At 53.5% G+C, this 25729-nt stretch overlaps 3 protein-coding genes and 1 long non-coding RNA gene across 8 annotated transcripts in view; 3 read left to right on the top strand and 1 right to left on the bottom strand.

Moving 5' to 3' along the window:
- The window catches only part of SUPT5H (SPT5 homolog, DSIF elongation factor subunit), a 31103-nt gene extending 27819 nt beyond the window's left edge, over positions 1–3284 (top strand). For all 4 annotated transcript variants that reach the window (XM_019751460.3, XM_019751457.3, XM_074314333.2 and 1 more), the window contains 5 exons: positions 277–435; positions 552–720; positions 826–1029; positions 2696–2791; positions 2863–3284. In XM_019751460.3, coding sequence (XP_019607019.1) covers positions 277–435; positions 552–720; positions 826–1029; positions 2696–2791; positions 2863–3006 — 772 coding nt within the window. In that variant the 3' untranslated portion in view covers positions 3007–3284. The remainder of the gene's footprint in view (positions 1–276; positions 436–551; positions 721–825; positions 1030–2695; positions 2792–2862) is intronic.
- A 593-nt stretch (positions 3285–3877) lies between these two features.
- On the bottom strand, positions 3878–4583 carry LOC109458025 (uncharacterized). Its single transcript, XR_002139134.3, has 2 exons — positions 4354–4583; positions 3878–4204 (listed from the first exon to the last, which is right to left on the bottom strand). It is a non-coding gene; the product is annotated as an uncharacterized LOC109458025 (long non-coding RNA).
- Positions 4564–11658, top strand: TIMM50 (translocase of inner mitochondrial membrane 50). The gene is made up of 11 exons (XM_019751500.2): positions 4564–4719; positions 5636–5792; positions 6345–6376; positions 6593–6614; positions 8078–8136; positions 8229–8348; positions 8769–8873; positions 8972–9070; positions 9947–10103; positions 10405–10511; positions 11446–11658. Exons 1-11 carry the CDS (start codon positions 4612–4614, stop codon positions 11545–11547), a joined length of 1068 nt encoding a protein of 355 aa, XP_019607059.2. The 5' UTR covers positions 4564–4611; the 3' UTR covers positions 11548–11658.
- Positions 11659–11795: 137 nt separating this feature from the next.
- DLL3 (delta like canonical Notch ligand 3) lies at positions 11796–25323 on the top strand. 2 transcript variants are annotated; one of them, XM_088800162.1, is made up of 9 exons: positions 11796–16174; positions 16308–16583; positions 17440–17497; positions 18580–18822; positions 19877–20094; positions 21028–21250; positions 22666–23257; positions 23497–23572; positions 23918–25323. In XM_088800162.1, the coding sequence occupies exons 1-9, from the start codon at positions 16106–16108 to the stop codon at positions 23921–23923; spliced, it is 1761 nt and encodes a 586-aa protein (XP_088656288.1). In that variant the 5' UTR covers positions 11796–16105; the 3' UTR covers positions 23924–25323. The 2 variants fall into 2 exon arrangements, with proteins under 2 accessions (XP_088656288.1, XP_088656287.1); XM_088800161.1 differs by having other exon boundaries at positions 23497–23581.
- The last annotated feature ends 406 nt before the right edge of the window (positions 25324–25729 follow it).

Raw genomic sequence — 25729 nt, 5'->3', positions numbered from 1 at the left:
GCAAAATAACCTCTCCACTGACCACAGTAGCAGGCTGGGGTTAAAACCTGGGCCTGGAAACAGATTGTGTGGCCTTGGTCATGTGACAGGTTGTGTGACTGCACTGGCAACCTCATGTCTGCCTCGCAGTCTCCTCAGCTGTGAAATGGAGGCCTCTGGAAGGGATGTTTGTGAGGATGACGTTTCCCTGGTTTGCCCGGCTGCAGTGCTGTTTTGGAAGCGTTGGCTACATTGTGATCACCACAGTCACTCTCAACAGACTTCTTTCCCCAACAGGGCTGAGGAAGAATACGAGTATGCCTTTGATGACGAGCCCACCCCATCCCCACAGGCCTACGGGGGTACCCCCAATCCTCAAACACCTGGCTACCCAGACCCCTCGTCCCCACAGGTCAACCCACAGTACAACCCGCAGACGCCAGGGACGCCAGCCATGTGAGTCCACTGGGGCTAGCCCTGCTTAGCCCCTGCCCAAGCCCTCCCTACTGCCACCGCCTCCTTCTCTTCACGGCCACCCCAACAAGTGCCCCTTTCGCTCCTTGTCTCTGCAGGTACAACACAGACCAGTTCTCCCCCTATGCGGCCCCCTCTCCGCAAGGCTCCTACCAGCCCAGCCCCAGCCCCCAGAGCTACCACCAGGTGGCGCCAAGCCCAGCCAGCTACCAGAACACCCACTCTCCGGCCAGCTACCACCCCACACCCTCGCCCATGGCCTATCAGGTGCTGGCCAGCTGGCATGCCCTTGAGGGTGGTGGGCTAGGGTGCGCCTCGGACCTAGAAGCCCAGCCAGGCCAGATGACCTACTCCCAATTCTTTCCCCTATAGGCCAGCCCCAGCCCGAGCCCCGTTGGCTACAGTCCGATGACACCTGGAGCCCCCTCCCCTGGTGGCTACAACCCACACACACCAGGCTCAGGCATTGAGCAGAACTCTAGCGACTGGGTAACCACTGACATCCAGGTGAAGGTGCGGGACACCTACCTGGATACGCAGGTGGTGGGGCAGACAGGTGTCATCCGCAGTGTCACGGTAAGTGGGGCTCAGGTTGTTGGTGGGGCAGGATCTCCTTTGGGATCCCCAGTCTCTGTGGTTACTGCTGTTGTTTTTCTTTTTAACTATCAAACCACATCTTCCAGTATGGTTATGGTTGGAAAAAGAGAAGTGGAAAAGTTTGGCGTGCAAGCTCCACAAAACTGGGATTTGCCTATTGTGCTCAGGCCTGGGCCCCAGCTGCCTAGAATGGTAACTGGCACCCAGGAGTGTGGTTACTTTGTGACATACTCCTCTGAGATTAGTTCAGTAACATGGACTGCGTGTTCCTCTGTGCCAATCTTCGGCTTAGCACTGGGCACCCACACACCCACACCAGCACTATTGGCCTCTCCATTTTGTAGTCACTGAGTTTCCTCCAGCCTCAGGGCCTTTGCTCATCACTTTCCTCTGTCTAGAACTCTCTTCCTTCCATTCTTTGTCTAGTTAACTCCTACTCATCCTTCAGGGAAGCATCTAGGCTATTTCAGATCTGTCTTTTATAGGTCCATGTAATTCTTTTTCTTGTTATCTATCTCTGCCTAAAAGCTTCAAGTTTACCCTGATGTGATTATTTGATTATAAGCCTGTGTTTTATTCCTAAGTAATCCCAGTTCCTAAATGAAGGACTGGCACCTTGTTGGTTCTCTGGTAAATATTTGAATTAACTAAACATCAGAGACCAAGACAGCTCCAGGCCCTGCCCTCACAGATTTCACATTCCAGTGAGACATTTCCCCAGACAGTGGCAGCCTGAGTGGCCAGAGCTGGCATGCGGGAAGCCCAGAGGGCGAAGGGAGCTATGCAAACCAACTTTGGAGGGGACCAGGAAGGGCTTTCTGGAGGAGACATCTACATCGAGGCCTGAAGAATGAATAGGAGTAAGCCAAAGGAAATGGCTAGGGAAGGGGTTAAGTATGTTTCAGATAAAGGGGATTTGCAAAGGCCTAGAGGTGAGGGAAAGCCTGGCACATTTGGAGAGTTGAAGTATGTTCATTGTGGGTGGAATAGAAATAACCAAGGTAGAAGGTGATGAGGTCAGAGAAGTGGCTGGGGCCAGGTCACGTGCCAGCCTGGGAACCAACTACTATGTCATGAGGGCACTGGGGTCATGGAGGAATCTCAGCAGGGATCACCTCTGTGGTTTGGAATTAATTCACTATGTTGCTCTATCAGGGATGGGGCTGGGAGCCCGGTGGAGGTCAGGTTGCACTACAGGGCCTGGGAAGGGGAGGAGGGAGGGACCCTTAAGAGGTCGAATGGATAGGCCTCAGAGATGGAGGTTGTCCAGAAGGAGCTGACCAAGACAAGGTCCAGAGCTTTGGCTGGGGACTCAGGACCATAGGGCCATCCCAGAAATGAGCCCAGGGGGAGGGACAAGTGTGGGGAAGAAGCTGAAGCCGGTTTGAGAAACGAAGAGTCAAGTGCCTGAGGAGCAGTCTCCCTTTTAGCCTAAGTTAGCTTCATTCTGGTGCTTCCCTTGCTGCGCTGGTCACCCTGGCCTCACACACCACAGACTCCAGGCCTTGGAACCAGGCTGAGCCTTGGCCTTTCCTATGTCTCACCTTGGGAAAGTGACTTCTTGGAATGAACCTATGTCCCCTATGTGTGAGCATCAGCCTGTGTTGGGAGCAGGCGGGGCTGACCAGGCTGTCCCCACCCCCAGGGAGGCATGTGCTCCGTGTACCTGAAGGACAGTGAGAAGGTTGTCAGCATCTCCAGTGAGCACCTGGAGCCCATCACCCCCACCAAGAACAACAAGGTAAGGGGGGGCAAGGGGCTGTGGGGGCTTTGGGCTGCTGACGTGGACCCTGACCTCATACCCCTCCCCAGGTGAAGGTGATCCTGGGTGAGGATCGGGAAGCCACAGGTGTCCTGCTGAGCATTGATGGTGAGGATGGCATCGTCCGCATGGACCTTGACGAGCAGCTCAAGATCCTCAACCTCCGCTTCCTGGGGAAGCTCCTGGAGGCCTGAGATAGGCCAGAGGGATGGACTTTGGCAGCTATCTGGCAGATAGTGTCCCTCCTGCCTTGCCTGGCCCTTGGCTCTGACACAGTATCCGGGCCTGGATCAGGGCTAGCTGGCCTGGTTGTTCAATACTTTTATTTTCCTTTCCGGGTTCCTGTTTTCCTCCCTGATGTTCATGGGAATCAGAATAGAGTCTGGGGGAGGGTTCCCATCTTGTATCCTCCCTTCCCCAGCTTGCTTTTATGTTACAGTCTTTCATTAAAAACCTATTTGGTCAAAGTGTGTGTGTGTGTCTGGTTGTGAGGTCATTTGTAAACCCCACTTCCTTGCTATGTGGTCTCAGGCAAATAAATAACCGGGTCCTACCTAAGCCTCAGTCTCCCCATGTAGAAGATGACACTGCCTACCCCAGACGGCCCTGGAAAGGAATGTCTGAGAAGACATCGGAAAGAAATTATTAGAACAGAGCCTGACATGTGATTGAGCTTACGTCTTTCTCATGCTTCAGTTACGTGAAAATCAGTATCCCCCAGGAAACCCAAGCTCCTCCTGTGGTGCCCGACGCATTTAATGGTCCCTTCTTTTGATCCCACATAGCAGTGACACCAGAATTACTGTAGCTTGTCTGATGGCTAGGGGGTGGCTGGGGATGGGGAGCAGTGTAGAGAATGGGGCTTAGTACCTTGACCTTCCTTCGCCTTCCTCATTTGATAGTCACATGTCTTTATACAAATGTAATATAAAATGTGTTATAAAATATTTCACATGTTCAAAAAGATACACCAGGAATACCCAGCTTAGGAAACAATATGTACCCACTTGAACAGCACCCCCTGTCCATTTCCCTCCAGAGGTAGCCACACCGCTGAATTCCATGTGTCTTTTGCCTAATTGTACTTTTATTACTAGTTTTTATCCCTAAATGTTGTTATGTTGTTACATGGTAGTTTTTAAAGTTTACATAAACACTATTCAGGCATTTTTTCCTCAAAATAATTTGAGAGAGATCCTTCGTGGCTACCAGCGGCCTCTAATTCGTTGATTTCCGTCTCTCAACACGACCGACTCCGCCAGACACTGCCGCTGCTCTTTGGCTGCTCCCCATGACACGGTTGGTTTTCGAGACCGTTTAGAAGATGGTCGTGGGAGGTGGGGCAAGAAAGGGCTCTGAGAACAGGAGCGAGGACAGATGGGCCTCCCGGCTCTGCGTGAGGAAGCGAGTTTTGAGGGCTGGCTTCCAGCCCGCTTCCCGGGCAGACCCCTCAAGGACCAACGAGCTACCTGACTTGTGGCTTTCGCTTTTAGGACAAGTCAGGCAGCCCTTGGGTTCCTTCATTACGGCCTCAGCTTTACCTCTGATCAATGGGTGTCGGCCTGTTGCTGGCGCACCCTAGGGCCAGAGGGCGGCGTGGTGCCGGCGGGCTCCAGTTGGCGCGCAGGGGCGAGCCACAGCGCCAAGAGCGAGGAGCACGCCTGCGGCTTTCGGCTCGCAGCCCTTTGTCTCTCTCGGGCTCCCGTCCACCCGCTCCGCCTCTGCGCCCCCATTGGCTGCATCCCCAGGCCGGGGCGGGAGAGGGGCGAGTGGGCGGGGCCGCGTGGCGTCAGCGCAAGATGGCGGCCTCGGTGGCGCTGGTCCTACGCTTGCGGAGCAGGCTCCGGCTGGGCTCGCGGGGGTTGTGCGCGAGGCTGGCAACGCCGCCCCCTCGGGCCTCGGACCAGGTGAGAAGGACGCGGGTGGGCCCCGGCTGCGTGGGCCCCTTCCTGGAGTTGCGGGCGGACCGCTGCTGCCCCTGGGTCCTGGGACGCAGCACCTTAGGGTGCTGAATGGAACGCCGCCCGTGTTGCGGGGCGCTTCCCTGCCTTCCAGGGTGGGCGACACTTGCTCCCTCGGGCTAGATGCTGGGGGCTCAAGTACGTCCTCTGGACTCCACCTCCTTTGGACACCACGTGGGTGCCGGGGGAGGGTTCACCTGTTTCCCATCTCAGTGACTGTTCAGGTAATAATTTGAGGGGAAGGGATCGGGACGCTGGGGTCCCAGCTTGGCTTTAGGGGTATTTTCCCGGTGATGGTGGTTGTGGTGGTGTTGGTGGTGGTGGTGGTGGTGAGTTGGACGTTTGGGCTTTTGATTCGACCTTCCTCCATGTTGACAGAGAACCAGCCTTTCTTACCTCCAGGTCCATCACTTCTGTGTCCTTCTTCCCCAATCCCCAGACAAGCGATTGCCCCTCCACCCTCGCTCCCATCTCTTCTCCTCTATACCCTGATCCCCAGACATCGGATGCCTCAGCTCTCCATTCTCTCCCGTCTTATGTCCTCCATTACCTTGCACCCCAACGCCCAGCCAGGCTCCCTGATCTTATCTCCCTGCCCTGCTTTTCTGGGGTCCAAGTTCTCCAGTGCTTTGCCTCCAGGATCCTGGGCACCTGGCCTGTCAGCTCTTTAATTCTTGGGATCCTGGCACTAGCCAGTCTTAATTTTTTATCTTTCTGGGAGACCCATTCAATCTGCAGGGACACAACCCCTAAGGCTATGTGGGTTTCTGCTTCCTGATTACGGACCTTGATTCTTCAGAGTGCTGGAACCACCCTGATCTTTCTCTTCTCACTTAGCTATCCTACCCGCTCTCAATTGCAGGCCCAGGAGATTGGGAGCCGTGCCAGCAGTAAGGCCCAGGCCCAGGGGTCACAGCAGCAGCGGGGCACGGAGGGTCCCAGTTACGCCAAAAAAGTTGCACTCTGGCTTGCGGGGCTGCTTGGGGCCGGTGGGACCGTGAGTGTCGTCTATATCTTCGGTGAGGGACATATCCCTGTCCCCTAGTTTCATTCTGTTGGCTCTATATTCCATTGCAGAATCTCCCCCTCTTTTCCCTAAGGGCTTCACCCATCTTCATTCCCTGGCTTCTCCCATAATAGGACAGTCAACTAGAACGTTCTATCTTGGAAAGGGGGAAGCCTCCTTCTTCTCCCTTCCACCACCTCTGCTTAAGGGTACATTCCTTCTAACTGGGTCCTGCACTAGGCTATAGGAAATCAATTGGAAAAGGGGACGATGGGGAAGGATAGGCCTGGACCAGCCTCCTAAGCTACCTCTTCCCTCTGCACCCAAAGCTCCAGTTCTCGCCCTAGTCCCTTTATCCCTCAGATACCCAGGTGACCCAGCCCCAGCCCCTCATCTCTCAAAGACCCATGGATCCCAGCTACCAGCCCCTTCTTCTCAGTCTTAGGAGACCATGCCTCTAGCCATCTCCCCTTAGTCTCAGGAGTCCAGGCCCCCTGCTCGTCCTCCCTCAAGACCCAGGAGACTGGGTCTCAATTCCTCTCATTCATCCCTGTCTTCCTTGCAGGAAACAACTCTGTGGATGAAACTGGTGCCAAGGTGAGGGGGAAAGAGACCCAGAGGCCTTGCCAGGGGTCCCATCCTGTGGGTGCCCGCCCCTTTGGTCTGTTGAGGCACATTTCTGGTCTGGGGTGAGCCTCTCCTTCCCAGGGACCTTTGCCTACTCCTCCCAGGGTCCTGGAGATTCCTTTTCTGGGTATGATGGGATTTTGCCCCTGCTGTTCCAAACACTCCATTTTTCTCTCTACCTCCTAGATCCCTGATGAATTCGACAATGGTGAGTAAACAAGCATAGATTCCGGAGTCCCCTGACCCTCCTTGTTCTGGCATTTGTAGGGATGGGATGTTGCCCTCCCCATCTAGTGTCCCCCCTCCCCTGCCCCTCCTCCTTCCACTGGTGGGGTGGTAATGGAGTCAACAGCTGGATGGATTTGGGGGGAGGGGCATTACAAAGCCCCAGTCCCTTTCCCTGGCCTCTCAACCCAGTAGCAGATGGTCAGGGATTGATGGGGGAGGGGAGTCTGGGGTGGGAGTGCTTGGGGGGAGGGGGCTGTCTACCATCGCCAGACACATGGCTGCCTGTGCCTTAGATCTGAGCATCTGCAGCCCCTAACCCCTTCCTCTGTAGGACAGCTTCTTTTTCCCCCCCAAGTCCCTACCCCATCCAGCTCCTCGTTTCCAAAACAATGCCTCCTTCCTCCCTCCCCCTTTTAGTTAACCAACTTTTGGTGGGGAGTTTCTGACAAATTGGATAGTAGACAGTAGTTGTCAGTTCTGTCACACCTGGCCCTTCCCAGGAGAAAAATACAATTGATAGGTCCAGAAAGCCACCTGTTGTTTGTACTGGGGAAGTTTGCAAAACGGCATGTTAATACATTGATTGTTTTAAACTGGGCAGGTGTGATGTTTTAACTGAGCAGATACATAATCATTCTGGATTAAACAAATCAGTATACTGATTTAAACTGGGCAGGTAAACACGTAGGTTTAAAATGTGAGTGTTTACTAGCTTAACTAGTTTGAATGTTTTGGTTTTTAAAACTGAAAATACTGTATTGAAGTAGGCAGTCATGTAAGTATTCTTTAAACTGGATTCACTATATTCATTTAAACCAGGATACTTCAATCTCGGCCCTATTGCTACTTTGGACCAGATAATTCTTTGTTGTGGGGGAGTGCCCTGTGCATTGCAGGATGTTTAGCAGCATCCTTGGCCTCAACCCACTAGTTGCCAGTATCCTGACAATCAAAAATGTCTCCAGACATTGCCACATTTCCTGGGAAGGTGGGGACAAGATTGCTCCTAGTTGAGAAACGCTGGTCTAAAGCACACAGGTGTGTATATGTTCATCATGGGTTCACTAGACCCAGCATGCTGGCTTACAGTGGGCACATCTGGGCGCCTAGTGGTTTAGAATGGAGTAAATATACCGGTGTCATGTCAGCAGGGTTATATGTATGTGGGCTTTAAGTGGGCAGATGTATAAACATTCTATTTTATATCTGGGGTGGTGTGTGAATAAAAGTATTCAACTTAAAACGGGGCAGGTGAATAAATATATTTGTTCCTGTCTGGTGGTCATGTCATTACCTTCTACCTTTGGACTTAAATATGAGCTGGTTCAAACCAGGTAGGTGTGTGGACCTGGTTTGTATCTGGTCGATAAGTAAAGCCCTGATTTGTCCGGAGGTTGAGCAGCGGCTTATCTTGGAATCCCTTTGTGTCTGGTGTTCTCCTAGATCCAGTTCTGGTACAGCAGTTGCGCCGGACATACAAATATTTCAAAGATTATAGACAGGTGAGCAAGAGCCCTGGGCCCAGTCCCCGCGCCTCCGTCCCCAGCTCCCTGCCTCCTTGTCTCAGCGACCCCGTTCTGTCCCTGTCCCACAGATGATCATCGAGCCTACAAGCCCCTGCCTTCTCCCAGACCCTCTGCGGGAGCCATACTACCAGCCGCCCTACACACTGGTCTTGGAGCTCACCGGCGTCCTCTTGCACCCTGAGTGGTCGGTGTGTCCTGGGGAAGGCAGCGAGTTGGGGATACTAGATAGACCTGGGTGACTAGATGATGGGATTAGGAGCAGAGACTCTGGAGGCAGGCTGGGGTTTAGCCCCAGCTCTGCAGGTGTCACTCTCATAGTCTCCCTTTCCTCAACTGTGATACTCCCCACCCCGTAGGTGGCTGTAAGTGTGCCGTGGCACACAGTAAGTGCTATAGAGGAGCCAGCTGTTATTCTGGGACCCAGACCCTCCAGGCTGCCAGGCCCTCAGTCATAGCCATGTACTCCTGAACCCCCCAAGAGCCACAAAGACAGAGGGAGAGCACTGCGGTTCTGGGGCTCCCTCAGGCTGGGTCTTTGTTCTCTTGGCGGGTTTGTTCTCTGGGGATGTCTGGGTTTCGGTGTTTCACTGTTCTCACTGTCTCCCCAGCTGGCCACTGGCTGGAGGTTTAAGAAGCGTCCAGGCATTGAGACCTTATTCCAGCAGCTTGCTCCTTTGTATGAAATCGTCATCTTTACATCAGAGACTGGCATGGTAAGGCCCTGGGGCAGGGGAGGGATGTTTGGTGGTGTGAAGGGAGATGCAGGATAGCTGCAGGGCTAGTGCTCAGCCTGCCCTTGTTCTCTCCCCAGACTGCATTTCCACTCATTGACAGTGTGGACCCCCACGGCTTCATCTCCTACCGCCTCTTCCGGGATGCTACGCGATACATGGATGGACACCATGTTAAGGTGCCATGTGAGGGCGATGAGATTTGGTGGGGGGCTGGCACTTCCTGAGAGAAAGAGAGCCCAGCTCTGACCCCAGCCTCAACCCTGCCCCGGGTCTGATTGTGGCAGGACACCAGCCTGCCACAGTCTGGGCTAGGCCTCTAGGCCTTTCTCCCTTCCCCAGAATCTGGCAATGGGAGCGGGGGGAAATGGAGTCCCCCTAAAGAAGACACTTGGGGTAAGGGGTAGGGACATGAGGTTTGGAAGCTGTTTTTGTCTCTGCCTGGAACTGAGTGTCTCTGGGACTGTGTAATTGTAGTAACTTACATGAGACTGGGGGTTTGTTTGACCTGGGTCTATTGCTGTCACCAGCAGTATATCCAGGGGTTCAGGAGTCTGTGGGTCTGGTCCAAGTTTCCATGTGTTATAGGTGTCTGTTGGGTTTCTGACTGTCTTGGGGGGTCTGCATGGTTCAGGGTGCAGAAGGACATGGGCTGTGATTGAGGGTTTTGAAGGGTCTGTGTCTGGGTACCTGTTTGAGTGACTCCCTGTGTGGCTGTAGATCTGTCCGTACCTCTTTATCTGGATGAGAGGTTCAGAAACTTTCAACATGTCATAATCATCTGGGGCCGTGGTTGAACACTCAAATGCCTGCCCCCTCCCCAGGGAACCTCCAGGTTAACCTGTCTGTGTGAATCTATGTGACAAGCTCCACAGCTCCCTGGGGAGGGCGGGTTAATGCTGTCATCCCAGCCTGCTCTTTGGGCAGCCCTGTCATGGTGACCCTAGCATGCGGTGCTGTCTGTGTATCTCTGTCTTTCTCCCTCTCTCTTCCTCTGTGAGTTCCTGGTGGGAATGGAAGGAACATCCTTGACCTGACCCATCACCCGCTTCCAGGACATTTCGTGTCTGAATCGGGACCCAGCCCGTGTAGTAGTCGTGGACTGCAAGAAGGAAGCCTTCCGCCTACAGCCCTACAATGGCGTTGCCCTGCGACCCTGGGATGGCAACTCTGATGACCGGGTCTTGTTGGACCTGTCTGCCTTCCTCAAGAGTGAGTCACCCCTGACCTGGCCTCTGACCCCACAGCCCTTGACCTTCAAGAGGAATGATAGATTGATTCTGGCTTACTTTTCATGTATAACTGGGCAGTAGGTCCACTGCCCTGGGGCTTTTAAGGCCTCTTGCAGTCTTTAGAAACTTCTTAGAATGTTTGGGGTGCTCTTCCGGAGCCCTTTCCGAGTGTTGAGAAGCATTCCAGGTAGCACTGACCCCCCCCAGTGGCTGACCTTTGCCCTGGTGGGCTCCTGCCTCTGGCCTTCAGCCTAGCTGACCCCCACCTGCTGTGCCCCCAGCCATCGCACTGAATGGTGTGGAGGACGTCCGGACCGTGCTGGAGCATTATGCCCTGGAGGACGACCCGCTGGAGGCCTTCAAACAGCGGCAAAACCGGCTGGAGCAGGTGGGTGCTCAGGTCCCTGTGGGGAGGCAGGGTGCGGACATCGTGGCAGTTCCTAAGGGTCCTGAAGGAGGAGCCCTGGAGCAGCCTGGTCCAGCTCAGGCTGTGTGACTTGGAGCAAATACCTTTTCTCCACACCCCCTGCCCCCTGAGGCGTGGGTTGATTGTGCTCTGAGAAAAGGAGGCAGGAAACACCAAGCATTTGAGTTAGGTCTGGGACAGGGGTTGTTCTTCATGGTCTCCAGCAGATGTGTGGGCCCTGGTTTTCTGTGGACCGTGGGTTGGATCAGGTCTGAGAAGGGGGATCCACGGACACTTGGCCCCAGGGTCTAGGGAAGGAGTTCTGGTGGGATCCTGGTGATTTGGAAGTGGGGCTGAGTGTGGATTGGGTCTGGGGAAGAGATTCCCAGGGATCTAGGCGGGGGTTGACCAGATTCTAGGTTGGCTTCCTGGAGTAGGGCTGGAGCTCCTGAGTGCCCATGCAGGGCTCCTTGGAGAGTTGGGCCTGGCATCCCCCAGCATCCTGACAGAGGCCGTAGGGCTCAAGGCTGGCCACTAGGGGCTCAGAGGGCAGGATGATGCAGTCTGGTGAAGGGCTTGGGGGTCTCACCAGCATCCAGGGTAGGGTACATAGGTTGCCAGTGGTGAGGGGAGGGACCCCCCTGGGATCTGGGGAAGGGGATCATGACCATGATGGGATTGGAGTCTGGGCTCCTGTGGCTCAGAGCTGGCTCCTGCCAGTGTCTGGGCTGGATCCCTGGAGTCTGGGCTCCTCCTATGTCTTGGCTGGTATTCTAAGGGTTTGGGGTAATGGGTCTGGGCTGGGCAGAGGTTTAAGAAGGTGGCCCCTGGGCTGAGGGCTGGGGACCTGGAAGTCTGGGAGGAGACTCTGCCCACCCCAGCTGACCCTCCCCCTCCATGTGTCCCCCAACCCCAGGAGGAGCAGCAGCGCCTGGCTGAACTCTCCAAATCCAGCAAGCAGAACCTCTTCTTCAGCTCTCTCACCAGCCGCTTGTGGCCTCGCTCCAAACAGCCCTGACCTCTGGGCCTCCTCAAACTCAGTGCCTGGGTCCCAGGCCCCAGGCCGCAGTGCTTCCAGACCACGGCTTGGGCAGCCACATGTCCAATAAAGTCCATCCCAGACGCCATACTCCTGTGTCCGGAGAGTCTCCAGATGGGGGCATCGGGGTGAGGTCCAAGTGGCTCATGGGCTGCCAAACACAGACTAAGTGCTTTGGTGAATCAGGGTTGGTTTTTAACTCTGGCCTGGAAATCTGAAAACCTGGGTCCCTGCTCTGACTGTGTCTTCCTGAGTGCTGTGTGATCTGCAAAAAGTGCATCTCCCTCTCTGGCCACAGATTCTCCATCTGTGGAAAAGAGAAGAGAGGACTGCCCTGGGGGTTTTAAAGACAGGTAGCTGCCAGGCAGCTGTGGAAATATGTGAAGTGTGGGCTCTGGTGGACAGGGATTGGCCCATCTCAAGAGGGCAGCTCTGCCCAGCTCTGCCACCTGTGGCCCCATGGGAAGGTGGGTGTAGCATTGTTTGAGCTTCTGATTTTTCAATAGAAGCCAGCAATTGGGATTTTTATATTAAATCTCCCAATTTTTAATGTTGGCTTCTAGCTGAAACAGGCCAACTGCATGGCAGCACTGCGGCGGGACTTCCTGCGATGTTTATTCCGCGTTCTATGTCCGCACCGTCCAGTGGCCACAGGAGGCTATTGAATACTTGAAATGTGGCTAGGGTAACTGAGGAATGGAATTTTTAAATTTTATTTTATTTTGATTAATTTTCATTGAAATAGCCACATGTGGTTCCTGGCTCCTTTACTGGACAGCACAGTTGTGTATTACTCAAGAGGATGAGCTTTCCTCATTTCTAAAATGGAGGGGATGGTACCTAGCTTAGTATAGTGCTTGTGTGGAGTAAATGGGACAATTCATACTCAAGCCATATGTGTATTCACATGGGGCTTACTAGGCTGGTTATTCGCAGATTGAAATATCCTGTACCAGTTTGGCAGCTGCTACCCTGGCTGCCCCAGCCTCTCCTGCTCTAGCCTGCATTTAATGCTAGTGCTAGTTAAATATTTTAAAGAGACCTCTGGTAATTGCAATAATTAAAATGTATTTGAAACTGTATGGGCCAGATCGAACCTCTGAACTCTAGGTTTTTAAAAAGGCTCACAGACATCTACAAAGGAGGATTTAGATTTGTACCCCCGCCCTCAACCCTGAGGCGTACTGTCCATAATGCAGGGGACAGTCTCCTGAAGTCCTCAGGACTCCCTAGCTTGAGGACCTCCGCAGCATTGAGGGGTTTTTTGTTGGTGTTTTTTGTTTTGGGCTTTTTTTTTTTTTTTTGCATGTAGCTTTGAGAATTGGAGACTGTCTTAACTGAAAGCAAACATGGAGGCCAAGGCTTATGTGTTTGGACAGTGTGATCCTGATCCTGGGGAGAGAGAGTTGTTGACAGAGGGAGAACCACAACTGTGTGCTTGCCTACCACACAGGTGACACGCGGACCTTTCTCAGGAGGCTTTTGAAATGTGACTCAACTATGCCCACCCACAAGGCAGGAAAGGAGGAAATGGATCCATTGGCCCCTGTCCCTCAGTGGTCAAGAGTGGCCCCTAGGGAGTAAGGCTCTGGCACCCTGGGTGGCACGTGCTTCAGTGCCCACTGGGTTCCCCCAGGCCTCTCCACCCACCTCAGTGCTGGCTTAATGATGGTGCTCTGTCAGGCCACGCCTGCTCGAGGCTAGAAGCCAAGAGGGAAGGAGAGGGTTTGCCATGTGCACTGGCAGCCTCTGCGACTTTGTGACATTGCTTACTCGGCATAGCCAAAGATGGTTTTCTGAAATGCCCTCGGGCTGCATTGCAGCATCATGTGAAGAGCAGGACTGGGCCAGCATTAAAGGCATATCCCAACAGAGCCTGAATTCCCACCTCGCACGTCTCGCAAACCCGGTCGCCCTGGGCAAGGTCTCAAGCTTCTCAGTTTCCTCATAAGAGGTTAATGATAGAACCTCCCTCATTCAGTATCTCCTAGGCACCAGCTGCCAGGCCTCTTTCTAGGCACTACGGTGCATCAGTGAGCAAATCAGGTGAAAAGTTCTGCCCTGATGCAGCTGATGTTCTCTTGGAGGAGACAGACAATGGTCAGGTATTTCTCGGGGTAACAGATGCATAAAGAAAAAGTCTGGTAAGCAGATGGAGTGGTTTGGGGACTTGGGGCTGTTTTAGATGGGATGGAACAGTCAGGGAAGGGCTTGGGAGGGTGTATTTGAGCCGAGACCAGAATGAAATAAGGATAGTTATGGGGATATCGGAGTGCGCCCAGGCATGGTCACCTCAGGGCCTTTGCACTCGCTATTCTCTCTGCCATGAATGTTTTTCTCCAGGATCCATATGGCTTACTCCTGCCCCTCTTTTAGGTCTTTGCTCACATATCACCTCATCATCGCCTTCTGTGGGCTCTAAGGTTGGCACATAAGGAAAAGTCCTGAATAGCCAAAAAGATGCTTAGAAATCCCTTAAAGTACTTCACACACGTGAAAGAATTCATGTGAAACACTATCAAGCCTGGCACAGACGCTCAATAAAGGCTGGCTATTTTTATGATCTTTACATTTTTTGAGATACCCTCCCATAATTATCCAGGGCAGGAATTTGCCTTCTCCCACAGCTGGTCTGATGGCTGTCCAAATCCTATTTGAATGTCTCCTATGATGGGAAGCTCACTCTACCTACCCCAATACAGGGCCTCATTTGTCTCCTAGTAACTGGTCCACAAGGTCTGGCTCCATGCTTTGGGGCCACAGAACCTGTTGGAGTAAGCAGAATGTGGAAGGAGGGTCTCAAATGGCAAATTTAGAATCTCAAAGTGTATTTTCAAGGCACTGTGGAGCCATGGGAGAGTCTATGCAGAAGAGGGACATGGGCAGATTTGTGCTTAGAAAGACCCCACAGACCACAGTGGTCAGGGCTGGGATGGAGGAATCAGGGCTGTGGCAACTGAGAGGAGGTGCTTGGAGTGTTAGGGAAGGCTTCCCATAGGACGTGAAGTCAATGGTGAGAACAATTAAGTAGAGAAGGGGGCGGAAAGAACAAGTAGAGGGAAAACCTGTGCAAAGGACCCTGGGATGTTCTGCACGTTTTGACTATGGCCCTCTGCTCAAAACCCACAACTCCCGTCCTCAGGATTAAGAGAAAACTAGATTGAATTCTCTGGTTTATTAAAAATGACACAGCACAGTATGCCTGGCTCTGCTAGGCTGGGCTTTATTGTTCACTCTATCTTCCCTAAAAGAAAAATATGTATAGAAGTTGAACCTGTATTTTTCCCTATAGTTACTAGCTTGTAAGTATTACATTTTTTATACTGGGGAGGAAAAAAGATTGCTCCATCCAAAGGGCTTTGCTTGGCACCTGGCACAGTGATTATGACCAGAGGGCTGGAACATCTGCTCCTAACTGGCTTTCCTTGCCATCGTCCCGGAATACTAAGCGGCTTCTGGAGGCCCCAGGGGTGCCTCTCACCCCCGCCCCCCGCCCCATCCTGGAGTGAGGGATCAGGCCCTTGATATGTGAAGACGGAATTTCCTGCCCATTTGCTCCTCACACCTTCCGGAGGCCAAACGGGCAGCCCAGCTGCGGCCCAAAGGGGGAGGGGCGCCGCCGCCCGGCAGATGGCGACATTTACATACAGCTGGGAACCCCCTCCGAGGCGAGAGCTCGCCCTGGCGTCTGGTGCATCCGCGATGCGGGTTTGGGAGGGTTGCTTTGTCTTAGGGAGGGGAAACACACACACACACACACACACACACACGTCCACAAAGAACTCCGATCTTAATCGTATCCACACACAGCTCAGCCATGGACCTCCCATACCGAATCTCCTTCACACATGCACCCTCAGTCATTCACAACCGTGCACAGACCCTACCCACTCCCCACACACACACATCCAGCCTCCTAAAGGCCCCTGCACGGATGACAAAGTCACAGGTTCAGACGACTGCACACAGTGCTCCAGGCCCTCACATGTATCTACTACACATGCACAGAGAAGCGTGCACACGAGTACACAATCTCAGTCACAGTCATGAAATCACATACACCCCCCCACCTTATGCAGGTGTGCATGCGTCCACACGGAATCTTACAATTATTTACAGCTTCACAAACTGGCTAAACCGTATCCAATTTGAGACACACGTGGATCCACATAACACATAATCTCACCTAGACACAATCACAAAGTCCTGTACACTGGTCCAGTAGCTCTTGCTTACACCACACACTCTCACAGAATCTTAGCATCATATACACCGTCACCTACAGGCTTCACCGCCTAACCTCACCCCATACGTAGCCACACACAGTTGCGCCTCCAACCACACACAAGATCATACACTCACTACATTGCCTGTGCCCACGACACAATCTCACTGTGGCTCCAGCATGCTTCCCTTCCCCTCGACCTCCTCCCCTAGGGTCCCTGGAGCCGGGTAGCTGCCTGAAGGGGCGGAGCCGTCCCCTCAGATATAAGGCTCCAGAGCCAGCAGCTGCGGCTCCCCAGACCTCCGAAAGGCCATGGTCGCCTCGTGGATGCTCCAACTCCTGTCCCGGACGGTGATCCTGGCACACTTTTTCCTTCCCCAGGTCAGAGTGGAGTGGAAAGGGATGATGGGAGTGCGACCCAACGATCTGGGTGGGGGTGGAGTGGAGGGGCCTCAAGGGGGGCGAGACACCTGGATCCCCGCGGTCCCCTCACCCCGTGCCCCTTCCGTCCCAGGTACGGCTGGCCGGCGTCTTCGAGCTGCAGATCCACTCTTTCGGGCCTGGACCTGGCCCGGGGATCCCGCGGTCCCCCTGCAGCGCCGGGGGCCCCTGCCGCCTGTTCTTCAGGGTCTGCCTGAAGCCAGGGGTCTCCGAGGAGGTCGCTGAGTCTCGGTGTGCCCTGGGCGCGGCGCTGAGTGCGCGCGGACCGGTCTACACCGAGCAGTCCCGGGCGCCCGACCTGCCGCTGCCAGATGGCCTCATGCGCGTGCCCTTCCGGGACGTCTGGCCGGTGAGACCCGGCCCCAGGACATCCCGGTGCTGGGGACCTTACCCAAACCTTGCCCTCTTTATGCCCTCCAACTTCCAAGACCCCAGCCCTGCCCCCCATCCCAAGTTCCCAGACCAGTAAGTCTACCACCTGGAACCCCGCATTCTCAGACCCATAAACGCTACCCACTGGGGACCCCAAATTTTCTAACTCCACCTTGCTCTCTAGGGATCCCGAACGTTCTGATCCAAGTCCTGCATTCTTTGGACCTCAAATTCCTGGAACCCCTACCCACCTGCAAATCCTAAATTCATAGAACCCTATTTCTGTTCTGTGAATCCCTAAATACTGGGATTCTTATCTTTATCTCCAAATCTTCTTGCACCTAAAGGCCCTCCCACACCCTATCTTGGGTACTCCAACCCCTTCTTACATTATCCCTTCTTAGATCTTCCATTTGGGGTCTGTATTCATGATTCTTTCACCTCTAAAATCTTATCTCCCACCCCACAACCCCAAAATCACAGAGGTGAACAGACCTATATTTGAATTTTAGAGCCTTGTCCTTTTGGGCAAGTAACTTTCCCTTTTCTAGCCTCAGTTTCCTCATCTGTAAAATGAGGTCATCATGGTACCTCACGAGGGTCCCTTTTGAGGGATTCAACCAAGTATCTTGAGTATAGCACTTACCATTTGGTAAGTGCTCAATAAAGAAAGCCCAGACTGTTATTTCTTCCCTGCACTAGCCCCTCTGGGAACTAGCTATCTCTTGCCTGTCTGGTCCCCAGAATGGTAAACATCCCTAAACTCTGGCCTTCATTGAGTACCTGCCCTGCCCAGTCTTACATTCTTTCTCCCCCTTCCTCCACCCAACCAGGGCACCTTCTCTTTCATCATTGAAGCCTGGAGAGAGGAGTTAGGAGAGCAGATTGGAGGTGAGTATCTTCAGTCTTGGGACTGCACTGTAGAGTGTGGGGGCTCCAGGGAGTTGGGCCCTGATGTGAGTTGAGGTCCAGGAGAGTGTCATAGGGCCATCTGGAGTGCGCGGGATTGCTGGACCCATGATGTAATCACAGCTCCTGGAGAGAGGTGCTGGGTGGTGACAGCTCCAGGGCTCTTGACATGTCAGTACAGAAATGTCCTGGTACTGGATGTAGAAGTCCGTGGTCCAGACACCAGGCGAAGTGGAGGAAACTCTTACTATCTTGGAACCAAAGATAGGATATAGCATCTCACAGTGACATTCTTGCTCTGTCACCATCTGATTTTGAGAACCCAGGGTACAACATAGTTCTTGTATGTGAAGCTCTGTGACATGTCTATACAGAGGTCCCAGGGAGCTCTATGGGATGTTGGTTTCACCAGAGAGAATATTGAGCAAAGATTTCAGGGAGGGACGTTGAGTGATCTTATCCTTCCTTGGAGGGAACTTTGGTGCCATATAAGGCCCACAGTGGGGGTTGTCATCATTTTGAGATAGACAGCTGTGGCACAATATTGGGTTAGCAGCCTTGCTGGGGGAAACTTACTACTCTCCCTGTATCCCAAGGCCTCAGGCAATAAGGGTAATTTATGGTTTAGTAATTGGGGTCTCCGTCACCATTTTGATATGGCACAGTTTGGGGGTATTATGACCTCACTTCAAAAGACCTGTTACTGCTCCTTGGCCATATCGAGATATCAAAAGTCACAGGGTGTTTGAGGTTTCATCACTACTCTAATATGCAAAGATTCTGGGGCCAAACATTGGGGTAGTTCGGCTTTTATGGGAGAACTGTGATCATCGTAACGGTCATTGGGTACTAGATGGGATCATGACATCAAAGGTCCCTGGGAGCATTAGGGGAGCTTACAGCCTTGCTAAGGGGTAACTGCCATTCTCAGGGCTCGAAAAGAGGTATCTTGGCCTCGCTAAGTGGGGCGGGGGCCGTGCAAGTCTGCGCGCTCCTCCTCTGTCGCTAGACTGGGGCCACGGTCAGGAGGGGCCCACCTCAGCTCCGGTCCCTTCTCCCTGCAGGACCCGCCTGGAGCTTGCTGGCGCGTGTGGCGGGCCGGCGCCGCTTGCCGGCCGGGGGCCAGTGGGCCCGGGACATGCAGCGCGCAGGCGCCTGGGAGTTGCGCTTCTCCTACCGCGCGCGCTGTGAGCTGCCCGCCGTCGGGGCCGCGTGCGCACGCCTCTGCCGCTCGCGCAGCGCCCCCTCGCGGTGCGGCCCCGGACTGCGCCCCTGCACCCCGGTGGAAGATGAGTGCGAGGCGCCGCGTGAGTCCTGCATTCAGCACCACCCATCCCCCGCCCTTCTTTAGCTCCCCTCATGGTCCCCGGGCCCCTTTCTTGCAACCCGGTTACCCTCTTCAGGGACCTGGGGACCCCAGAGCCCTCCCCAGGTACCCCAGACACCCCCCTCTAGGAAACTTGGAAATGACGCTGCCCCTGTACCCCACGCCGTGCTCCAACTCCATTCACAGGTCTCAACTCCCTCCCACGATCCAGCTTACCCCTCCAGGGAAACTGCGGACCTTAGACTTCTCTCCAGCCCTGCCTGTGCACTCCAGCCCCCTTCACTCTTTCCAGCACTCTTGTCACCCCAAATAGAAACCCCACACCCATTTCTCATGCTGGCGGTACCCTCCCACCTCCTCCCCTAACCCATACCCCTTTCGAGATGCTATGACCCCCAAGCTATTCTAATTCTGGGGCCCTCCCTACCCCCATCCAGGATCTTTGGAAACTCCTCGTAGTCCCCCCCACCCCCCTTCCTTCACCAAGGAATCCTTCATCCTCCCTCCTTGCAAATGCAAGCCAGACCCCATTACTTTCTAAACCTTGGAATCCATCCTCTATCCTGGGTACCCTCAGACTCTTCCCCAAATTTCTGAGCCCCTCCCAAGTCCCTAGGATTCCCTGGCTTATCCAAATCCTCCCAGACCGGCCCTAATCCAAGGCCCTCCTGTCTCCCCTGAAAGGCCAGGGGTCCCTGCCTAATCCCCAATGCTCTAGCTTCATTCTCCACTCTCCAAGTTCAGACCTGCGAGCCCCCACTCCATTCTCTTTCCAGGAGCACAGACTCTGGAGTCCAGTGGCTTGGGTTCAAATCCTCATTCCTCTTCCTAGTTGGGCGAGTCACCCCTGCTCTCTGGGCCTCAGTTTCCCTGTCTGTAAACTGGGGGTCACAATACCATCTAGCCCAGAAGATTGTCTGTCGCAAGGACAAAACCAGGTGGTGCACAGAAAACTCTCAGAAACTTCTCTATTCCTATCTTACTGACTCTGCCCTCATTAGTATTCCGTCCCTCTGCTTCTCCGCCCCACACAGCGGCATGTCGAGCTGGCTGCAGCCCAGACCACGGCTTCTGTGAGCAGCCTGATGAGTGTCGATGCCTGGAGGGCTGGACTGGGTCCCTCTGCACCGTCCCTGTCTCCACCAGCAGCTGTCTCAGCTCCAGGGGCCCATCCTCTGCCGCCACTGGATGCCTCATACCGGGTCCTGGGCCCTGTGATGGGAATCCCTGTGCCAATGGGGGCAGCTGTAGTGTTAGTATCACCCCTCCCACCTCATCCTCATGAGTACTTTGCCTTGGGAGCTCCCACCACCCGCTGATAGGGGTTCCATGAGAACAGCCTGGGGAGGGCCTGGGGTAGCTGTCAGGGAGGGCTTCCTGGAGGTGTCCAGCCTGCATCTGGGGCCTTGAAGTAGGATTAGGTGATGGAGATAGGATTTGGGAGAGCAGCTCTAGTGTGTGGCACATAAAGGTGTGGTGTGGGAATGATGAGGAGTCCTGTGGGCGCAACAAACTGCCCCTCCTCTGGGATAGAGAACAACTCAGAGCTCAAGGTAGGGTGTGGTGGGGCCAGGTGGATTAGGGATGGGGGGCATCAGAAAGGGCTTCCTGCAGATGGGCCCAGGGCTGGGGCTTCTGAAGTCTGATTTGGCTGAAGGGAGGTGAGTGGAGAGGGTAGACCGGGTGAGTGGCTTGGGTAAGCAAAAGAGTGGCTGTAGGAATGAGCCGGGTGTGCACTGGGATAATGTAGAGCCCAGAGTGGGACATCTGGACATTACCAGCATGGGACAGGGAGACACTCAGGGTTCAAATTAGGGGGAGGGCCTGAGAAGTCTCCATGGAGGAGAGGGGCTCGGAGCTAGGAGTTTAAAGTAGGATTTGGCTATGTGGACAGAATCAGGGAGGGCAGACCAGGTAGGCAGCGTTTGGTAGACAAAGGAGTGGAGGGGGGAATGGGCTGTCTCTGGGCTTCCAGACCCTCCTCCCTGTGGGTCGGATGGGCAGACCCAGAAACATGGAGCAAGTGAGGGGTTGTTTGGGGAGGACTTCCCAGGTGAGGTTCCTGCATGCTGGGGGGTAGGACCCGACAAGGAGCAGCACCTCCACCCCATGGTCAAGACTGAGGAGGGAGATAGGGTTTTGCTCCAAGGAGACCCCAGTCTGAAGTCCTCTTGCCCCTGCTCAGGAGACGCTGGGGTCCTTCGAATGTACCTGTCCCCGTGGGTTCTACGGGTTGCGATGTGAGGTGAGCGGGGTGACATGTGCAGATGGACCTTGCTTCAATGGTGGCTTGTGTGTGGGAGGTGCAGACCCCGACTCTGCCTACATCTGCCACTGCCCACCCGGTTTCCAAGGCTCCAATTGTGAGAAGAGGATGGACCGGTGCAGCCTGCAGCCATGCCGGAATGGTGAGGTGGGGAGGCCAGAACAATCAGGGATGGGGGTGGGGGTGGGGTCCCTGCATGGTCAGTAGGCAAGAGGAGGGCTTGGCTCAGACAGTCCTGGATGGGAATCCGGGCTTTGCCTCCTTTAGCCCTGAGACCTGGGGAAGTGAACCACCCTTTCTGCCCAGCCTCAGTTTGTTCTTCTGTAAAATGGGTGAGGCGATATTCCTATCTCATAAATATTAATTGACCATCTACTGTGTGCCAGACTTTGTTCTAGGCACTGCGGATACAGCAGGGAATGAAATACCAAAACCCCTACCCTCAGAGATGATGGGGCAGGTAGACAATAAATAAGATGAAGTAAATTATGTGGGAGGTTAGGTGGTGATAAAAACTAAGAAGAAAAATAAAGCCAGAAAGGGGATGTGGCATATTGGGGAGGCGGGGGGACAGGTTGACATGTTGACATTTTAGCTGGAGTGGTTAGGGAAGACCTTGGTGAAGTTAGTGAGGAGGGAGCAATGTGGGCACCTGGGGGAAAAGTGTGTTCCAGGTAAAGGGAACAGCAAGTGCAAAGACTCCGAGGAAGGAATGTGCCTGGTGTGTTGAGGATCACAGGAAAGCCAGTGTGGTTGGAGCAGTGAGTGAGGGGAAAGTGGTGAGAGATGAGGTCAGGGAGGTGACCAGGACATATTGGGCCTTAATGGGCCATGGGGAGGATTTTGGTTTTACCCTGAGGAAGACAAAGCAACAGTAAGGTTCTGAGCAGTGGAGAGACCTGATTAATAGATTAAATATGAATGTAAAGGGCTCAGTGCAGTATTATAATAATACTAATTCTCACCAAAGCATTCCCTGAGTGTTTACTCTGGGCTGAGTGATACTAGGGACACAGCAGTGACCAGGTCAGCTCTAGGTTCTGACCTCATGGGGGTACCAGCCCAGAGAGGAACACAGAGTCGTCCTTAGACAGAGCCCAGAGTGGTCAGGGTTGTGATTGGGGAAGTGCAGAGCTGGTATGGAGGAAGAGTCCGGGAGGGCTTCTTGGAGGAGGGGACATCTAAGCAGAGACCTGAAGGTTAAGCTTGGGAAGAGAAAAGGTGAAAAGAATGGGAGAAACGGAAGAAGTGAAATGGGAGAAGCCTTTGGCAAAGGCCAAGTGGTCCAAACCCATCCTTCTGGAACCGTTAGCTATTTAAGTACAGTTGAAGCTGAGAGAAAAAGAGAGGCACCTGCCTGCTGGTGAAGACTGGGTTAATCCACGACTTCACCAGCAGGGAGGGGCTCCAGGCACAGTCCCAGAGGTTGGCCCTGGAGTTGGAGACAGGGGGGAACCCAGAGACAAGATGAGGGGGGCTTACAGAACAGAGAAAAGAGAAACGCCGGCGAGGGGAACCCTCCTCCAGGCCGCACCCCTGACGCCCCGCCCCCCACAGGCGGGCTCTGCCTGGACCTGGGCCACGCTTTGCGCTGCCGCTGCCGCGCAGGCTTCGCGGGGCCGCGCTGCGAGCACGACTTGGACGACTGCGCCGGCCGCGCCTGCGCCAACGGCGGCACGTGCCTGGAGGGTGGCGGCGCGCGCCGCTGCTCCTGTGCGCTGGGCTTCGGCGGTCGCGACTGCCGCGAGCGCGCCGACCCGTGCGCCGCGCGGCCCTGCGCCCACGGCGGCCGCTGCTACGCCCACTTCTCCGGCCTCGTCTGCGCCTGCGCACCCGGCTACATGGGCACGCGTTGCGAGTTCCGGGTCCATCCCGACAGCGCCGACGACGGTGCAGGTGACGTGCCCGCGGCCCTGCCTGGCCTGAGGCAGGGCGACCCACAGCGCTTTCTTTTGCCGCCGGCTTTGGGACTGCTGGTGGCCGCGGGCTTGGCTGGCGCAGCGCTCTTGCTGGTCCACGTGCGACGCCGTGGGCATGGCCGGGATACTGGGTCTCGCTTGCTGGCTGGGACCCCGGAGCCATCTGTCCACGCGCTCCCTGATGCACTCAACAACATGAGGACGCCGGAGAGTTCCGGCGATGGCCCAAGGTGAGGCACTGGGCTGCAGACGTGTGCCTTATTCCTCCTGGCTGCTTGCATCTATCTCTACAATGCAATTCGCCTGATTCCTTCATGGGCGTTCCTGATTGTCCCTTTTATCCCTGCTCCAGCTCTCTCCCGATTGGGTCGTTCCACAGTCCCCCTAGTTGGCTTTGGGTTCCCCTCAACGGTGGGTGGGGAACATAAGATCTGAGAATGTAAAGAGCCTCGATCTTTTTCTTCCGCAGCTCATCCGCAGATTGGAGTCATCCTGAAGATGGAGATTCTCGCGAGATTTACGTCATATCTGCTCCTTCGGTCTATGTACGGGAGGTAGCTATTCCCCTCTACCTCCTCTGCACACATTGCGCACACTGGGCAACACCTGCATTGCCTGTAGCCCTACATTATCATATCTGTAAAATGAGGAGGGTAGAGTCTTTGGAAGGTCCATAATCTACGTTTCTGTTCTGACTCAATTTAATTGTATCTGTAATTCCTCTTGCTGTCATTTTGAGCTACTTGCTACCTTCTCAAGACCGTGGGCTTGAAGAGGTCAGAGTGTGGAGCCTCAGCCAGACATTCTCTACTGATTTCCCCTCCCTGGGGAGAGGGGGAGGAAGCAGAGGGGCAGCCCTTTCTAATGCCTCCTACTCACTTTGTTTCTAGGCCTGACCTGCCCCATCTTCATCGGCGCCTGGAGACAGAGCCTGGAGACTTTTATATTTACCTGGTGGTGCCAATTTCTGCTTCAGACTTTGGAGTTCAAGCTGGAAGGGGTGGCTGGGAGAGTTTTACCACTGGAAGTTGTACATAATGGTTATTTATATCCTATATTTTTTTCTCTCCCCACCTCTCCAGAGACCTCTATAAAGGCCCTTATTTTGGTCAGCTTTGACTGATCAGGCGGTGTGATTTGTTTGTGTTGTTGGGGCTCCTCCACGTGTTTTCACTCCCAGGCTGAGGCTAACAGAGCAGCCTCTCTGTCTGGTACATTGCCAGGCTCTGGGGGAGAGGAAGAAGTAGTGAACCATGTCTGAGGCTCTTAACACTGCTGCTCACATTTCTTTTGCTAAAGCAAGTCACATGGCTAAGCCTGGTATCTGTAGAGCAGTAAGTCAGTCCTCTGTGAGGAAGGGGCAGTGAACATTTTGAATAGACTAGAGTCTGTCACAGATATATACCCAGGAGAGAGATTGCCTGGTTATGGGGCATAGCTATCAATTTCACCAAGAATCAACAGATTGCTTCCTCAGCCCACACTCCCACCATGGTGTATAAGAATTCCTGGGAAGAATGCCTTTTCTCAGTGTACACCTTTGTTCTATTTTAAAAGTTTTCCCATGTATATATATTGTTTTGGAGAACTTCACAAAGGTCCCATGTGACATCACTAGGTAACAACTTTTCCTTTCTCACTGATTGCACAGAGAATAGCAGACTGATTCCTTCTGTTATTCCTGAGGTGCACTGATATCTGTTCAGATTTAAAATTTTGGTTATTGGCAATTTGATGTAGCTCACTGGATACCTATTTACAAGACATTCAGGGGACACAAGGACATGTTACGTAACACCATGGGCATGAGCAAAATCCAGACTGAGGATTCTGTAGTTGGTTTCTTGAAGAAGGAGCCTTCCACTTCCTACCCACTAGAATGACTAATCACAATGACAGACAACAAGTGTTGGCAAGGACATAGAAAAACGGGGACCATCATACACTGCTGGTGGAATGTAAAATGATGAAGCCCTTTTGGAAAACATTTTGGCAGTTTCTTTAAAAATTAAGCAGAATTACCATATAACCCAGCATCTCTACTTCTAGGTATCTACCCAAGAGAAAAAATATGTACATATAAAAACTTGCATGCAAATGTTCACAGCAGCATTATTCAGAATAGCCAAAATGTGGAAGCAACCTAAGTGTCCATCAACTGGTGAGTGGATAAACAGAATATGGTCTCACCCTACAGTGGAATATTATTCAGCCATAAAAAAGAATGAAGTACTGTACATACTGCCACTTGGATGAATCATGAAAACATGCTGAATGAAATGTGCCATTTATGTCGTATGATTCCATTTATATAAAATGTCCAGAAGAGGCATGTCTGTAGAGACATAGATGAGTGGTTGCCTGGGTCTGGGGGAGGGAATGGAAATGAACTAAATAGGCAGGAGGGATCTTGCTGGAGTGGTGGAAATATTCCAAAGTGGTTGTGGTGATGGTACCCAGCTTGGTCAGTTTACTAAATGGCTTGGAGATACACACTTAAAACAGGTGCATTTTGTGGTCTTTAAATGATTTCTCAATAAAGTTGTTTTAGAAAAAAGCAAATAATTATCAAGGGAGGAAAAAGAATGAAAGGAAACCTATAAATGAAAAGAGACTTAAAAGATAAACAAAGGGCCGGCCCGGTGGCTCAGGCGGTTGGAGCTCCCTGCTCCTAACTCCGAAGGCTGCCGGTTCGATTCCCA

This window comes from Rhinolophus sinicus, chromosome 8 (assembly GCF_057876585.1).
Source record: "Rhinolophus sinicus isolate RSI-liver-muscle chromosome 8, RSI-T2T, whole genome shotgun sequence".
Classification (NCBI taxonomy): domain Eukaryota; kingdom Metazoa; phylum Chordata; class Mammalia; order Chiroptera; family Rhinolophidae; genus Rhinolophus; species Rhinolophus sinicus.
The sequence above is the reverse complement of the archived record's forward strand: the minus strand, read 5'-3'. Positions and strand labels throughout refer to the sequence as shown.

Excerpts from the sequence above, each read along its gene's own strand:
- TIMM50 (XM_019751500.2), top strand. The coding sequence starts at position 4,612 with ATGGCGGCCTCGGTGGCGCTGGTCCTACGCTTGCGGAGCAGGCTCCGG. Across the intron at positions 6,377-6,592 it reads TGGATGAAACTGGTGCCAAG|ATCCCTGATGAATTCGACAA; the intron begins GTGAGGGGGAAA and ends TCTACCTCCTAG. Across the intron at positions 8,349-8,768 it reads TCTTGCACCCTGAGTGGTCG|CTGGCCACTGGCTGGAGGTT; the intron begins GTGTGTCCTGGG and ends CTGTCTCCCCAG.
- DLL3 (XM_088800161.1), top strand. The coding sequence starts at position 16,106 with ATGGTCGCCTCGTGGATGCTCCAACTCCTGTCCCGGACGGTGATCCTG. Across the intron at positions 17,498-18,579 it reads GTTAGGAGAGCAGATTGGAG|GACCCGCCTGGAGCTTGCTG; the intron begins GTGAGTATCTTC and ends TTCTCCCTGCAG. Across the intron at positions 20,095-21,027 it reads CCAATGGGGGCAGCTGTAGT|GAGACGCTGGGGTCCTTCGA; the intron begins GTTAGTATCACC and ends GCCCCTGCTCAG.